Source organism: Sarcophilus harrisii, chromosome 2 (genome assembly GCF_902635505.1).
Source record: "Sarcophilus harrisii chromosome 2, mSarHar1.11, whole genome shotgun sequence".
Classification (NCBI taxonomy): domain Eukaryota; kingdom Metazoa; phylum Chordata; class Mammalia; order Dasyuromorphia; family Dasyuridae; genus Sarcophilus; species Sarcophilus harrisii.
Window position 1 is genome coordinate 589782599 of NC_045427.1, and position 17895 is coordinate 589800493.

General features: G+C 37.2%; 1 protein-coding gene across 1 annotated transcript in view; it reads right to left on the reverse strand.

The window, feature by feature from the left end:
- Positions 1 to 4973: 4973 nt before the first annotated feature.
- The window catches only part of TLL2 (tolloid like 2), a 156209-nt gene continuing 143287 nt past the window's right edge, over positions 4974 to 17895 (reverse strand). The window contains exons 18-21 of the mRNA XM_031956177.1: positions 17139 to 17266; positions 13527 to 13740; positions 12215 to 12465; positions 4974 to 7014 (exon numbers count right to left, since the gene is read on the reverse strand). Of these exons, the coding sequence (XP_031812037.1) occupies positions 6880 to 7014; positions 12215 to 12465; positions 13527 to 13740; positions 17139 to 17266 (728 nt within the window). The 3' untranslated portion in view covers positions 4974 to 6879. The remainder of the gene's footprint in view (positions 7015 to 12214; positions 12466 to 13526; positions 13741 to 17138; positions 17267 to 17895) is intronic.

A 17895-nucleotide genomic window follows, 5' to 3' on the forward strand; every position in this document is an offset into this window, starting at 1 on the left:
AATAATTTTCTCCCTCTCCTCCTTCATTTCTCTTCATTTCCTAACTCCTCTCCCTCATCCATAAACATTCTTTTAAAAAGTATATATACATACATACATATATGGTCATGTATAGACACACATATACATATAAATACATGTATACATAAACCAGAATACAATATATGCACACATACATGTGATTGTACATATATACAATATCTATTCACATATAGACACACATACATGCATACAAATATACATATACATATCTTCATATACAGAAACACATATATACATATACATATACATACACTTAAATCCATACACATTTATAAACAGACACAATACATACATGGATATGTATGTGAATATATGTATACATGGATATATGTGTACATATTGATATATACACTTATCTAGCCAACAGCTACTTCAGTTTCCTCATCACTTCAGGCTAAGATAATTGTAATAATCTCCAATTTGGTCTCCTTCCTTTCAGTCTATTGATTTCTATTGATTCTCTATTGATCCCCAACTCACACAAGCTGCCAAAATAATTTTCCCCAGAGTTTTTACCATAATGTTTCCTGGTTCACAAACTTTCAATGACCCCTTCTTGTGTCTAGGATAAGATTCCATTTCTTTAACATGGCACTTAATCCTCCTTGTGAGATCTGGTTCCAACCTACCTCTCCAACCTTATTTCCTTTTATGCTTCTTTATGTACCCTACAAGGCAGCTGGGGGATGTAGTGATTAGAACACTGTGCTTGCAATCAGGAAGATTCATTTTCATGAGTTGAAATCAAGCCTCAGACAGTTATTATCTGTGTGATCCTGGTTAAGTCACTTAACCCTATTTGATTCCGTTCCTCATCTGTAAATTGGGAGCATGTGAGAGAAGGAAATGGTAAATCATTCCTGTATCATTGCCAAGAAAACCTGAAATAGGGTCATGGAGAATTGGACATGGAGACTGAAACAACTGAACAACAACATGTACTTTACATCCCAGCAAATCTTCCAACTCTTACCTTGGCACAGTAGCACAAGTTATCCCCTGGGCTTGAAATGCACTTTATTCCCATTATTCATCTTCCTCATCCTTCAGGACTTACTTCAGTCATTGCCTTCTCCTTAAAACCTTTTTTGATTTCCCTCCTGTGGTTAATGTTTTCTACCTTCTCAAATAGCTATTGTGTTAACTTATTTTTTTCTCTTTTTAAGTCAGATCTGTGATTGCATCATTGTAGGGCTCCCTTAATATCAAGGCAGAATTGCAACTGTTCTTAATTTATAGTCCTAGAGAGAGCTATTTGGGGCAGTGGGATTTAATAGACTTGCCCAGAGTCACAAAGTCAGTATGTGATCAGAGATAAGACTACAATTAAGGCTAGCCTGATTCTGAGGTTTGCTTTCTATCCATCACTCTATGGTATTTTTATTTACTTAGCACATATGGTATATCTCCCCAGTAGGATGTAAGCTTCTTGAGGGCAAAGACTATTTCATTTCATCATTTGGTTATCACTGTGCAGACATTTGATTAGATCTCAGGACAAATATATTAACACAAGACAGCCTCCAGAATGTTTATTGATATTAGCAGCTTACTGATGTGGAAGAGTTGACCAGGGAACAGGAAACATAATCAAACACCAGTGTCCAAGTTTCTTCTGTTTTCAAACATCAGTTGTTATGAAGATTTACTTCATTCCTTGGTTGATGGGAGCTTTGCTAATAGATTTTACTTATTTTGGTCACATATGATATTAAGAAGGTTCTTGGGACATTCAAATTTTCTTAGTAGGATCAATGAATATGGGATAGAATTCAATTCTATAAACATTTATTAAGCTCTTCATTTTAAGCCAGTTATCAGGCAAAGCACTGGGAGACCAAAGACAAAAATGACTCGCCCTCAAGGAGCTTATATTCTACTATACATATGGTAAGTATCAGATATGTAGAAAATAAAGAGAAAGCAATTGAGAAAATAAATGATAATTGGGAGAACTTGGAAAAAGCCTTTTATAGAAGATGGCACTTAAATTGAGCCTTAAAGGGAACTAGGGGTGCCAAGAGGTAGAAGTGAAGAAGAAAAAGCATATCCAAAGCATAATGGAGAATACTCTTTATTATTTAATATTATTTATCTATTTATTTTTATAATTTATAATGTAATATTATTATTAATAGTTTAAAGGCACAAGAGGTGGGAGATGGGTTATCATACATAAGGAACCTCAAGTAGCTGGCAACTTTGGCATGGAATTAAGAAAATGGGGTACATAATTTGCAACTAGTCTGAAAAGATAGGCTTGGAGCACATTGCAAAGGGCTATAAAGAACTCTCTGTGTTCTCTCTGGCCAGACTGGGCAGCAGCCTAAGGTATATTGTAATGACAATGTGATGTGTCACAAGCTAGACTTTTTAATAATTATGATCATCCACTTTCCCACTCATTCCTGTGAAGATGATGGAAGAACCCCCAAAATGCTTGAAAAGCATCTCCAAAAACTTACCTGGTAAGTTTCTCTCTAACTCCATTGCTGTAGCTGTCCCTTGTGCCTAAAATGCTCTTTCTCTTCAACTGTGGTCTCCTGACTTCCTTCAAGTTCTCCCTCTTGCAAGAGGAATTTTCTTTTCTCCCCCAACCCCCATTTCCTTCCCCACATCCCTGGCATTTTCTGAGACTGAATTCCATCTACACTTAGACATACATAATTATTTCATCTTAGCACAGTGCTTGGCACATAGTAGGTACTCAAAAAGTGTTTGTCAACTCAACTCAAGAGACTTATTTATCTGAGGTCTCCTCTATTTGGATGTGAGCTCCCTGGGTATAGGGAACTAGTTTTTGCTGTTCTTTATATCCCCAGAATTTAGTACAGAGCCTGGACCAAAAGTGTTCAATAAATGCTTGTTTGGCCAATTAATCGACCTTCCCCCATCCTAGCCAATTTTATATTGAAGTCACTCAATCCTTACTGTGTGATGTTCCACACTTTCAGGTATGGGGTGAATATAATGTTATACAATCATATAACTTTTTAATAGCAAATATCAATAGAGTCGACATAAAACCACAGTTAAGGATAGCGTACCAGGTCTGGATCAAGAAGACTTGAGTCCCTAATAGTCTTCCCCATCCCAAGTTTTTATAGGGTTTGGAGTGAGCCATGATCAAAGACATGGCAACTTCAAGGTAACTCAGGCGTCATCCTTATTATTTACCTTCTTTTCTTCCCATTCAAACTGGAATGTTCTTCTTCACCTCAACACCATGTAATTAATCTCTAGATGCCTTCAGATTTCATTTTAGATTACATCTCCTATTCAAGGCTTCTCCTGACCATGCAATCATCTCTAAGTTGTACTTTTTCCACCAAAAAATAATTATTACTTTGTGTTTTTTGGAGCTGAGTATTCTGTTCTCTAGTACAATATAAGTTCTTCAAGGACTTTTTGTCCATGTTTTCCTAGAGCCTAGCAGAATGTCTTGCACTTAATAAAAATAAGTTTAATTTAATTTAATAAAAATAAAATAAAAAATTTTAAAATTCTTCTTTGAATCCCTGGCACATAGTGAATCCATTCTTTGATGACTCAGCTCTTCCAAACAGGTATTTTTTAATTCCCTCTGCACCTTCTTATTTTGTGTTTTCAAAAGGCACTCCAGATCTTAGGAACTGGCCTGGTATTAACAACAACAAAAAAAAATATGAGGGACACTGACACAACAGGAAGACCAGTTGATGAAGAGCCAACAGGATATCAGAGAAGTCAAGGCAATGTCAGAACCACATGTCCAGATCTCCTTTTTGGCTGGTTCAGAGATTTGACGTTATGAAAGCCCTTCCTGGGAAGATAAATCTGGGCTAGTCTTGGGATAGTCTCTGTCTGGTTCAGAGGGAAGTCAATGCCCTTGTTAAGAAGCTGGAAGGGGATGCCTGCCTGAGCTCTAAGAATTCAAAGTGGCCACAGTGGGATGGGATAGGTTCCTTCTCATTGAAGATCTTCCAGCCAGGCCTGAATAAGCACTTGACAGATAAATGGGGATTCCTTTTGAGTATGGGTTGGAACAAAAGGTCCATAAAACCTCTCCAACTCTTAATTAAAATTTGTGTTTCTGAGAGTCTACATGAGAATTTCCAATTCGTGTCCAAATGGCAAGAAAGAGTCACGGATGGAAGAAAGGTTCTACTCAAGGACAATCAAGGAGATCCAAATACAAACTACATTGAACAAGGACTGTCTTAAGAACAAAAACAAGCTGGACTCTAAAGATCCAAATCCTCTGTTCTGTCTTCTCTGGAGTCTCCTTGTTTCAAATGTTAGCTCATGAATGCAGTGACAGGACCACAGTCTGGGCTATCTGTAGACTGAAATTATGCTGATTGTTCTTTTCAAAATAAGATCTTTATGTGAAATACTTGAGTTTCAAGTATAATGTGAGCAATTTTGTAACATGTTATTGTGTTATTGTGAAAAGAAGGATGGTTTTGAAATCAGAAGACCTAGGGTTGAATTCTGACTCTACCACTTATTTACCTGGAAACTGAAGTGCCTCAAGTTCCTAGGCAGAAATATAACTGAATTATTTCTCTTCATCCTGACTTTGGTTTCAGTTTTTCCCACCATTATTTCCCACCTGAGGGAACTCTCTTGGAAGCAAAACACTATGATAGAAATCACTAAAATGTATGGCGAAAATTGAATGTGGACACGTTGTCTTAATGTCCTAATCCAAAAGTCCAGAGTAGGTAGATTCTTATATATGGGATACCACAAAAATGCTCATGTAGTTTTAATCTATTAAGAGTTTACTTCTTAAGGACTTTTGGGAAGTGCTCTATATTATTATGTAATACTGAGTGACATTCCTTGATGTACAGCTCAAATAGAACTTATTTAAAGCAAACACAAGGTACCACACATTCTATTAGAACATTTTACATGGCCTGATGTAAAACTGTGATCAACAAGTATAACATTTTCAAATTACATTTATTAAGGCTTTGACTACTGATCCTTTACATACATACATACATACATACATACATATATATTATTACTTAGCTTTTCCTGTTTAAAGCAAGAAAATATTTTCATGCATTTCCCATTACCTTTGTATAACTTTTATTCTTAATTCCCAACCATCATTTTGTTTGGATAAATTTTTTATTGTAGGATTTTCCAATTTTTTAAAATATTACTTTAACTTTCTTCACATACTATAGTTTAAATGACTTTCATTTAGTCCCCAAAACTATGGGAGTTGTCTTTAACATTACTGAGAACAATGTATATCTGAAACATATGTGCCACAGCCAACTTCTTACCTAATGGTACTTAAGGTTATGTAAACATCATTATAAATTACTTAATCATAAATACTTCCTTAAAGCTAACACACCACAGCTTTTAGCTCATAATACCCACATTTGCCTTAACAAAATGCCTCTCAGAACTATCCTCCCCCTAAAACTAAATCATGATGCTGTACAATTGTTCAAGATTCAGCTTTTGCATTTTTCCCACAGAAATGCCAAGTCTTGTTTATTCTGATCACCAGTTGGTAGACTGATCTCAAGGAACTTGCTTGAGACCATTTTTCTTAATTAAATCTGCCGGCGGATCTTGCAGACAATTAATCTGGGCCACGATGCGATCATTCTCACTTAGCTAACAATTTTTCCGAGCTCTAGGCTATTTAGTTGAAAAGAACTGGGCTTTTGAAGAGCATTTGCCCTTCATGCCTTTTGCCAATGAAATGGGTCCTGGCTACTGTGGAGACAAGTTAGCCCCTGTGAGGCTGGAAAATAATTTCTTTTCAGCATAACTGAGGCTCTCCCTATGGCGGTCCAGTGGCTTCTCTGTGCTACAAGGTGGGCCCCTTGCTGACTGTTGGCTCCGTGATATGTTCACACAAAGAATGGTGATCGAGAAGAAGCAAAGAGAAACTGGTAATTCCTTCCTGCCCACTGTTGTTAACCATTTCTCACAGCTCCAATCCACTCCCTTAGATCCACGATCTCTCTGCCTGCACTCAGAAGTGCAGAGGATTTCCTGGTTTGGTCTCCTACGGCAGGCCACAGGCTTCTGGGAGGCAGTGTGGTACAGTGGAAAGACTGGGAGTTAGGAAACCCGAGTGTGGAGACCAGGTTTGCCCCTAGAGAGAAATGTGACCTTCATCAAGTCACTTCATCTCTCTGGTTCTCGGTATCCTCATCTGTAAAGTGAAGGTGTAGGACCTTCCAGTTCTAAGATCCTGTATACTTATGGTTCAATATGCCCTGGAAATGAGCAAAAAGGCAGCTCTTTGTGACTCCCTACAAGCAGAAGAGTGATGTGATGCGGGGAATTAAATTAATGCACAGTGGATCTAAATCAACAACTATCAAGCTTGTCACTTAATCCATGACTGGGGGAAAGGCCCAACATGATCACATCCTTTCCTATATGATCCAACTCTTTCTGAAAGGGAAGGACAATGTCAGGGGCCAACCCATCCCCCACCCAATCATTCATCCACCATCCTTCCATCCAGGGAGAAAGGCAGTGGATCCTCTGGTATCACTTGGATGCCCCATAATTCCTTTCAACTGAAATCTTGATATGACTAATAAATACTCAAACCACACTTTGGGGTCCATCATTTGGACCATTTGATTTTTGAAGGGCTAATGCAACAAGTAAAGGAACTACTTGGTCATTGAAAAATAGACTGTCGTGTTCATTCTCTTCAAAGAAAGGCTGGATGTTGAGTCTGGCTTGGAGGAAAATACTGTGCACTGTTTTGAGTCAGATTAACAGAGTGCTGCTGTTGGAGAAAATAAAACTCCACCAGGTGTGGGATCGAGGATGGTGACTGGTATTTAAGAAGCACTGGAACTACTTCCTCATGTGGAGAGCATCTTGAAATTTGGTGCTTGTATACCGAGCATGGAAGCCTTTCTTGTTGATGGTGTCGTCGGTGTGAAAGCGTATCATCAGCGAGTCTCCTGCAGAGTAGATTTCTTCTAAAGGCTGAGAAAAGAAGAAATTATAACGACAAGCATTTAAATAAATCGGAGAATAACATCACTGCATATGATCACAACAATCTATGACTAATTATATAATAATATAGAAAACTTCCCAAAAAAGTCTTTATGAAGTAAACTCTTAATAGATTAAAATTGCATGAACACTTTTGTAGTACCCCATATATAAGAATCTACCTACCCTGGACTTTGGACTAGGAGACTACCTCTATTATTAGCTCCATTTTACAGATGAAGAAGCTGAGAAGAGAGATGAAGTGATTTGACCATTTTTGTCAAATAGCTAACAAGTGTCAGAGGCAGGATCTGAATCCAGTTTTTATTATAATTCTAAGTCTAGGGCTCCACTGTAGTCCACCATGATAGATAAATCAGAAGGACAGACAGATACATGCATACATATATTCATATATACATGGAAAAAATGGATAAATACATAGATTAATGGATAAATGGATGGATGGATGAATATGTAGATATATACATACATGTATAAATGGATAAATAGATACATATATAAAGAAATAAACATATATCATAAATAGATATATATAAATAACTGAACATTAATTAAAGCTTATTATGTGTCAGGCACTTTGTTAAGTGCATAGAATATACACATAATCAAGCTAGACAGTTCCTACCGCAAGGAGCTTGAATTCTATTGGAGATAAAACAGCACATAAAAGGGGAAAGGAGGAAATTGGAAGGTGACTTGGGGATAGAAGCTCACCTATCATAGCTCAGAGATTAGGGGGAAGAGTCCAGGTGGGGAGAAAGTGGCGGTGAGGTGACCAAAGCTTCCCACAAGGCTTCTATTCCCCCCATTCTAGTAAAACTTCTTTCTCACTGGTTGCTTATCACAAATCCAATGACTTTTTATGTAGTCTTTATTTCTCTTGATATCTCTGCAGCATCTGATACTTTTAGGTTTGCAAAAACCAGAATTAAGGCAATGGAAAAAGTAAGGAGGGAGAGAGATGTGAATGACATGGCTTGTAATAGGAGAGAATTTAAGAGCAGAGGGGCTCTTAATGATGGAGGCATGTGCACCTGCTAAGACAATTTGTAAAAGTCCTGGGAAATGGAGCAGATGGAGAAGAGATCAGGTAAGACACCTGTCAGGAAGTTGTTGCCCTGGTCCAGGTTCCACAGGGAGAGAATGCAAAGAATTGAGAGAGGTTGCTGTAGCTTTTAAACACAAAGTGTTAAGTCAGCAATCAGAAGGATCTGAGTTCAATTCTGATCTCTGAGATTATGGTACTTAAGCTATCTAAATCTCAGTTTCCTGTGTTTAAAAGAGAAAGAGTTTGAGCTAGACTGTCCCTTCTAGCTCAAAATCTCTGCTCCTGTGGCTGAGGGAAAAATGAGGCAGATAACCCACTTTTCCCTGTGTATTGCCAGAATCATCACTCAGTCCTTTGAATAACATTTGCCCATCCTTTTATGTAAGAACTTCATTAAAGACAGGGCGCTTAGTGGGAAGATCAGAAGCAGAGATGTCCTTGTAGTGGTTTAGTCAGGCAAGTAAAAAATACACATTTGTGTGTGTGTGTGTGTGTGTGTGTGTGTGTGTGTGTGTGAGTAGAAGGGCATTGCAAAAGCTGCTTTTGTTCACCAGAATATTTCAATGAAACATGGAGCAAAATCTTGGAAGAACAAAGTAAAGTTTTAATTGTGAGAATATCTGAAAGTTTAGCAAAAAAAATTGAGAGTTCTGAGAAAACACCTCCCTTCTTTAAGGAAAGAGGATCATTAGGGCAGAGGGGATGAAAAATTGCATATGATGGGTGATTTTTTTCAACATATTGATCAAATTTTAAAAAAAATTCTTCCTTTTTATTTTATTTTAAAAAATTCTTTGTTATAATGTAGGGCTCTCTGGGAGGAGGAAAGTAGAGATACAAGAGGAAACTAGGTGATCTAAAAGCAAAAGATGTTGATAAAAATCTATCTTAAAAAGCTAAAAATGTATAAAGTGAGCCTGCTGCCTTCTTGTCTGACTAGGGTGAGGTGATCAGGAAACTGACAGAACATGAATAGAAATGGCTGAGTTTAATACCTGTTTTGCTCTTTTGTTTTGTTTTGTTTCTTTTTTTTTAGATAGATCTGTGATTCTACTCATATAGGGAACTGTCACTGAAGAAATTTTCTCCACCAGTGCAGATCTGCAACTATTCCATTATTCAAGAGTCTGGAGTTTCTGAACTTGTGCTTTTTTAATGGTTTGAAAAACATATCAATACAATTGGTTTCCTTTATGTTTACATATTTATATATTTAATAATTTTTTTAAAAAATTCTAAGAAAAGGCTTCCATAGGCTTCACCACATTGTCAAAGAGGTCCATAACAGAAAAAGAGCTATTAACTCTTATCCTAGAGAATTGACTGTGGGGCTCTCTACCCACTGCCTCTCAGGCAGCAATCAACTAGTTAGTAAGGATAAGTAGCTGAATTGGAAAATAATTAAAAATAACTACCAGATGGCAACTTCTTCACTATATCCCTCTCCCCCATGGTGATTGTACTTCAGACAAGCCCTTTCTAAACTGGCCTGGCCCATTCCTTCCCTTGTAACTATCTTTCAGAGACCACCCTATAAAGCAATTTTCTTCCAAGGCCCCTCTGCACATACTTGGGCTTGATGTGTCAGACTATTCAAGGTCTTTCTTTGAGATTTTGTTTCTCAATGGAAACGGATTAGATGCCAGTTATTTGAAGAACAGCTGAATAAGCTGTGGTACATGAATGGAACAGAATATTATTGTTGTATTAGAAATTATGAGCAGGCTGATTTCAGAAAATCCTGGAAAGACTTCCATGAATCTTTGTTGAGTGAAGTGAGCAGAACCACGAGAACATTATACACAGTAATAGCAACATTATGTGACGATCTAAAGAAGGGAAAGGGACCTGTATGTGCACGAATGTTTGTGGCAGCCCTGTTTGTAGTGGTCAGAAACTGGAAACTGAGTGGATGCCCATCAGTTGGAGAATGGCTGAATAAATTGTGATATATGAATGTTATAGAATATTATTGTTCTGTAAGAAATGACCAACAGGATGATTTCAGAAAGGCCTGGAGAGACTTACACGAACTGATGCTGAGTGAAATGAGCAGAACCAGGAGATCATTATATACTTCAACAACAATACTATATGATGACCAATTCTGATGGATCTGGCCATCCTCAGCAAGGAGATGAACCAAATCAGCTCAAATGGAGCAGTAATGAACTGAACCAGCTACACCCAGGCAAAGAACTCTGGGAGATGACTAAGAACCATGACATTGAATTCCCAATCCCTATATTTTTGCCCACCTGCATTTTGGATTTCCTTGACAGGCTAATTGTACAATATTTCAGAGTCTGATTCTTTTTGTATAGCAAAATAACGGTTTGGTCATGAATACTTATTGTGTATCTAATTTATACTTTAATATATTTAACATCTACTGGTCATCCTGCCGCCTAGGGGAGGGGGTGGGGGGAAAGAGAGGAAAAATTGGAACAAAAGGTTTTGCAATTGTTAATGCTGTAAAATTACCCATACATACAACTTGTAAATAAAAAGCTATTATTAAAAAAAAAGATTATGTGATGATCAGTTGTGAGGGATCTCTTCTCAATAATGCAGTGATTTAAGGCAATTCCAATAGACATGAGATGGAAAGTGCCATCCATATCCAGAGAGAAAACCATGGAAATTGAATGTCCATCAAAGCATACTCTACTGTTTGTTTGGTTTTTCTTTGTCATTTTTTCCCCCATTTTGGTCGGTTTTTCTTGCACAACCATGACAAATATGGAAATATACTTAAAAGCTTAGCACATATTTAACCTCTATCAGATTGTTCTCTTGGAAGGGGAAAGGAAGGAAAAGAGAGAGAAAAATTGGAACACAAAGTCTTATAAAATAAATAATAAAAATTATATATGTATGCAGAAAAATATAATACTAATAAAAAAGAGATTGTGTTCTTCTCTCTCATCCATACCATGACTTTTTCCTTAAAAAGTTGATTTGTGTTTATCTTTTATGCTTGCTCTAAGTTCCTTGATCTCGACATCAGAATTACTAGCTATGACTCTACATAGCTCTTCTTCCACATAACCGGCCCAAATAGTTATATATGTAAATAATATTTTGCCGAGAAAATGTCAGTTTGCTCAAGAATGATTCAGGTCTGAATTCACCAGACTTGGTTCTGTAGGAAGGCTAGAAGCAAGACCACCACCTAGTGGCAACTGGTGTAAATTGCAAAGACCGAGTCCCTAGGATTTTGACTTCCAGAGGAACATGGGTCTACAATTCTTCACATGATCCTCGTGTTTTACAAACAGAGAATCAGAAGCTAAGACTGATGAGTTGATCTGTCCGGGGTCATTCAGGAAGTTAGTTGGAAATCTGAGATTTGTCTCAGGTCTTCTGAGACTAAATCTATTTCCATTGTGCTGAAACTCTCATTTTGTAACTCATTTTGATATAAATAACAGATCTTCTAAAAGAGGTTCTGACTGAGTTTCTAATATATAAGCAACTAACCCAGCCCCAAGACATCATTTTCCTTTCCGTGTGACCAAGGGCTCAAACTCTGCTTTCTTAAATAGCTTCTTGCCTTGACAAAAAACTCAGCCCCAAACACATAAAAACATAGAATATCAGAGTTAGAAGGGGTTTTAGTGGTCCTCGACTTACTTATCTTATCTTATGCCCCCCAAAGAATCCATACAAGTCATTGTCCAGCTTGTGCTGAAGGACTTTTAATGGAAGTAGCCAATTCTACTTTTGGACAACTTTAATTTCCTCCTTAAAATTCAGAGCTCACACAAATAATAATACTACCACTAGTAGTAATATTATATTCTTCATGTAGCATAGAAGAACAAATTAAAGAATATTTACTGAAATCAATACATATAATCAATATCTACTCTTGATACTCAAAACCAAACACCAACTTTTTATAGGACTAGTTTTTTTATGGTTCCAATTTCAGTGAATTTTGCTTCTGACGGTCTTTACTTCTATTTGCCAAAGTTAAATGAAATTCATTGCCATCAGTCTCCACCAAATCCATCCCCTTCCCAATACGCCGATCCAGACCTCTCTCCATTGCTGTTTCCCTGCCATGGGTCACGGGAGCTCTGTCTCAGAACTTTAACTTCTAGGACTTACCCCAGAGCCGCAGAATCTGCCCAGCCGTGGAGCCGTGCTGTCGTACCCATCAAAGGCCTCCATGTAGTCGTACCCACAATCTGCCTCCTCTTCAACTTCAAACGTCTGGAATATCAATTCCACACCATAGCCATCCTCTGCTGCAATCACCCAGTCACAATGAGACTGACCAGAGTAGTTGTTGTCCCCAAACTGGGCGTGGGAATAGAGATCTTTGGTCTGGACTTCTGCCTTCAGCCGCCCACCACACTCTGGAGTAAAGATACAAGTCACTCTGGTTCAGTTGCAAAAGGGCCACATCTTACTCTTATCCCTGTCCAGCCTTTGCCCCTCTCCTAATTTATGGCCAAGAGTAAAGGCAGGTCAGTGAAGGAATAGGATCTGTCTTAAAGAGATCAAAGAAAGAAGGACCCACATATACCCCCCCAAAATTCCCAGCAGCTCTATTTGTGAGAGAAAAGACATAGAACCTAAAAGGATACTCACTAATTGGGGAATGACTAAGTAAATTATGGAATATGAATTAAATATTATATTTAATAAATTTATTTACATATATAAATTATATATTATATAAATATGTTTAATAAATTAAATATATCATGTTGTTAGGAAGTGAGGAAGGGGAAAATTATATGAAACCTGGGTAGATTTGTAGAAACAGATATAGATTGAAGTGAGCAGAATCAGGAAAACAATTTATGTAATCACAACAATACTGTAAAGATAAATAATCTTGAAATATTTTAGGACTCTGAACAATGCAATGAGCAACCATGATTCTAGAGCACTGGTGATTGAAGCACATTATCTACCGCTCAATAGAGAGGTGTTGAACTCAAGTTGCAAATTAAGACATGTATTTTGGGATATGGCCAATATGGAAATTAGTTTCACTTGACTATAAATATTTATTACAGAAATTTTTCAATGGGGCAAGAGAGTTGAGAGTAGAGAAAATCGATTTTTGCTCATTGAAAAAAAATTAAATTAGATTTTAAAAATAAATAAAAGCATAAAATTATAAAGTGTCATTTTACAAATGAGGAAACTGAGACCTGGAAAGATAAAAGTACTTGTCGAAAGTCTGACTTTGTATTTAAGACTTCTTGCCTCCAAGACAAGAACAGAAATGTTCAAATGATTACTTTCTTGGAGTTATGAATGGGCCTCTCTGGGGAAGGTGGGACTATGAAGCTGGAATTGATCTGAGGAGGTAGTTGGAGGAGAAAGCTTAGAGATGATGGCAAAGTCAGGGTGTTGGAACATCAGGCCATTTAAAGTTTAACTATCTCGTGATCACTCAGTATACCTGTGCTATGTCTTGCTTGGAAACCTTTCCTCTGCACTGAAGCATCAGAATAGAACCTGAGAAACATCCTGTTTGTAGAAGCCACCACAGGATCTGGCTTCTTGCTGCCACAGAAACGGCCGAGCATTGGGGATTTGCTGTTGGATCCATCATACAATTCCAGGTGATCATAAGCACATTCCTGGTGCTGCTCAATTTCAAATTCATTAAAAGTCTATGAGACAGAAAAGAAGAAGCCAGGGAAAGGTCATGTCATCTCCAGAAGCTTGAGTCCAGAGGTCCGACATGCTGACCAGCACTCAGTTACTTCCCTTTGGTAGTGTCTGGAGAGGGGGAGGGAGCAGCAATGTCTTCCCAGATCTGGACTCTTGGGGAAAAAAACTCAATTTATCTTGTGTAAGTAGCTCCTGCCCATAGGTCATTCAATTTGGACAGAATTGTAAAGAAACAAGTAAGACAGACATCAATGGCCATTTATTAAACCATTGCAGTATGTCAGGTACCATGCTAAGCACTGAGAATATAAAGATACAAATGGACAATCCCTGCCTCCAAGGAGATTATATCACAATATGATACTATTGTTCTCTTTCAGTGGGTAGTCCCTCACAGCCAGTATCCCAGAGGGATGGATTATCTCCTAGAAACAGAAAAAGAAAATCCCTTTTGTTATAGGCACTAATAGGATAAATGAGTCACTACTTTCCCCTTCCCCCAGAAGTGTAAAAAATTCAGGGTTCATAGCAGATACCAGGCAAATTGCTAGAGGTTGTCCTCTGAGATATATTGGTACCTTGTCCTATTAGAACAAGAGATGGCCATGATGGGGATGGGAGGTGATGAAGAATTAGGGAGTAGATAGATTAGATCCCAGAGGGAGAGAAAGGGAACTGAGAATTAGAGGTAGAAACAGCAGAGTAGGGAAGGAAAGGAAAAAAATAACCATTGATAAAGGAAAAGAGGGATAAGAGAGCATGGGTCTAGACTAAATAGCAGGAGGAGACTGATCAATGTGGCTAGGGGAAACAATAAAGCTAGAGGACAGAGAAAGAAGCAGGTAAAGGTGGGCAAACAAAGAAACAGGAAGAAGAGCAGAAGGTAGGAAGGAAAACCCAGGTCCTCTGATCTCGTTAGCAGAAGAGGGAACGAGTTTCCACACATACCTAGTACAGAGAGAAAATGGTGGGGATATCATTAATGAATTTCAGTAATGGGAAAAATATCTGTAAAATCACAGAATATTTCAGCATTGGAAGGGACTTTAACTTTAAAAAACACAAGAAAAATTCTTAAATTCTATCCTGCTTCAGGTCATTTTAACTCAAATTGTTATAGATTTTAGTAAATTAGTGACTACATTCTGAGACTTCTGAGTAGCAATTCAGCTCTCTCCCTGTCTAGCATCAACAGGGAGCTGTCCACAGTAGAGCTCATACAGAAGATAAAGGTGGGGTGAGATTAAGCACAATCAATAGCCCTCCCAATATCCCTAGTTACACATTGACTTTACTCATCAAGTAAAATTGAGAAATCCCAGCTTCTAGGGTTCTAATAGAATTTCCAAATCCATGTGGTGGAAAGACTCTAAGACTTGGGCTTGAATTTCACTTTATATTTTAACTAAATTCTTACTTTGGGCAAGTCACAGACTCTCTGAATTTCATTTTTCTCCTTGGTAAAATAAAGTAATAATAGCACCCACTTTACTAGATTATTGCAAGGTTCAAATGAGGTAATATATGTATAGTAAGTACTTTGAAAACTTTAAAGATGCCATAAAATTATAAATCAACTATCATTTTCATCACCATAATAATTGACTCCTTGGACTCTCTCCTGATTTTATATTTACCATACTCTAGTTCTTGGATCTCAGAACTCCTGAAATTCCAATTTGTGGTTCTGAATCTTGGACATGCTCTGATTTGTGGCATATTTTATTATACTAAAATCCCTGATGGCCACACCTAGATCATGTTGATTGGTTAATAGTTACTCTCCTTCATCCAGGGACTGATAAAACTTGAGGTTTAACCTGGGACTCAGAGGAAGCTAGTAGGCAGAGATGAGGAGAGAGAGAGCCTTCCAGTCATGGGGACTGCCAGAAAAAATGCCCAGATCCAAGAGATGAAATGTCCTGTTAATAGAACAGTCAGGATGAGGCCAGTTTTACTGGATGGAAGGAAACATGGTGAGGAATGAAGTGAAAAAAGCTGGAGAGGTGGGGAGAAGGGATTAGGTCACAATAGGCTTGGAATGTGATGGAGTGGAAAATGAAGGGAAGAGCTAATTATATGCAAAGAAGTTACTAAGTGTTTTCCTAAACACAAAACAAAACTTCTCTAAGTATGTAGCAGAGATAAGCCATCAGAATCAACACTATTGGGGCAGCTAGATGGTGCAATGGACACAGCACTGACCAAGAAGGACCTGAGTTCAAATGTGGTCTCAGATACTTAACAATTCCTAGTTATGTGACCCTGGGCAAGTCTCTTAATCCCAACTGCCTCACACAAAAAACCCCAAATAAATAAATAAAATAAACACTATTTCCTCAGACTAAAAAATATACTCAGTGACTATTATGAGCCTATTTCCTATATGGACAAAGATTAATTTGTTTGGAATGCACACATTGGGGAAACCTGCCCTGGGGAGAAAGAAAATCCATGAAGCTGGGATATTATGTTGGTGTGACATCCTAAATTTCCTTATCCATAAAAGGAAAGGATATTTGTTCTGTTACTTTCCAGGTTTATTGCTGGGATCAAATAAGATAACACAAATGAAAATGTTTTGAAAACTATAAAATGCTATATAGATTTAGGACATTTTTATTACTATTCTCGTAATTTTCAGTTTTACAGAGTTACTTATCTCTTTCTATATCCCTCTCTATACCTGTCCTACAGGGATAATAAATCACATATTAGTGTTATAGTTGTAAAGATCTGTTGTTTTTTTCCCTTGTCTTCTCCATTTAGAGATGCCTGGGGTACAGGGGTACAGGATAGAGCATTAAGTACAGGATAGAGTTCAACTCTAGTCTCAGACACTTGCAAATTGTGTGATACTGGGCAAGTCACTTAATTGCTCTATCCTGCAGTTTTCTCAACTGTAAAATGAGAATATAACAGCACCTATCTCCTAGCATTGTGAAAATCAAATGACATAATATTTGTAAAGTGCTTAACACAGTACTTAGCACATAAGTGCAATATAGATATTCACTATTCTTAAAATAAAATTCTCAGAAACATCCATATTCCTTGACATTCTGCTAATCCCGAGAATCAGAACTTTCTTTGTTATATATATTTAGAAGCACAAAACAGATGAGTTAGCAACATGATTATTATTATTTTGCCTGCATGATTCAAGAGAATAAATAGATGTACCAATAAGAAAAGAATCATAATATCTTATGGCAAAAGCAACATTTGATTCCCAAACTATCTTTAATCCTAGCTTTCATGCTTTCAATCACCACACTTTCTTAATGTGTAACTTAGAAAATGCTATTCATGGGACTGAAATTATGGACTTGACATAAACATTTCATTTCAAACAAAAGAGTAGATTTCTATTTTCTAATCAACAGAAATAACTCACAATTTTTACCCGATGACCAGGAGTGGAGGAAATATTCCAAGTACACTCTTTTCGACTGGGATATTTATCAGGCCAGTTTGGACTTGCCATTATTCCTTCTGCACTGTTGACCCTGTGCTCACAGCCAGCTAGAAAAAAATATATAATCAGTTCAAGGAAGGCACCAACTGACAAAAAACAATGATTTCCTGCAAGATTCATCTTTTTAAAAATTTTCTTCCTTCTGGGATTTCTCATTGTTATTTGTCTTTGCCTCTCCTATATATTTATCATATTTTGTTTTATATTATGTTTATTTGTAAAGTGGTATCTGAAAGATGATTAAATTTATATTAGTGAGATTAAAATTTTATTTTTGTTCTGAACCTGTTATTTCATTAAGGTAGGGGATTGGAAGTCCAATGAGGAAATTCCTTCTACCAATACAGATTTATAATTATTCTATAAATTATAATAAAATGTCTTGAAGGGCACTGAGAATCACTTGTGTAGGGGCACATAAATGGTGTGATTCAGTGGTAGCATTCAACTCCAGGTTTTCCTTACTTTTGGGCTGGTTTTCTATTTACTAACTCTCACTTTTCAAATAATTTATAATACATGTTTGTGGAATTGTAGTGCCCTACTAGATCATTCTTCTTAGGAATGAAAGGCAGTCATAGGATTAACCCGTATGCAAGAATTTTTCAAAGCTTTTTTATACTCAAGTATGTGATAAGCTTTTGAGAGTTCCATGTGTAATGAGAGTCCATTGAAG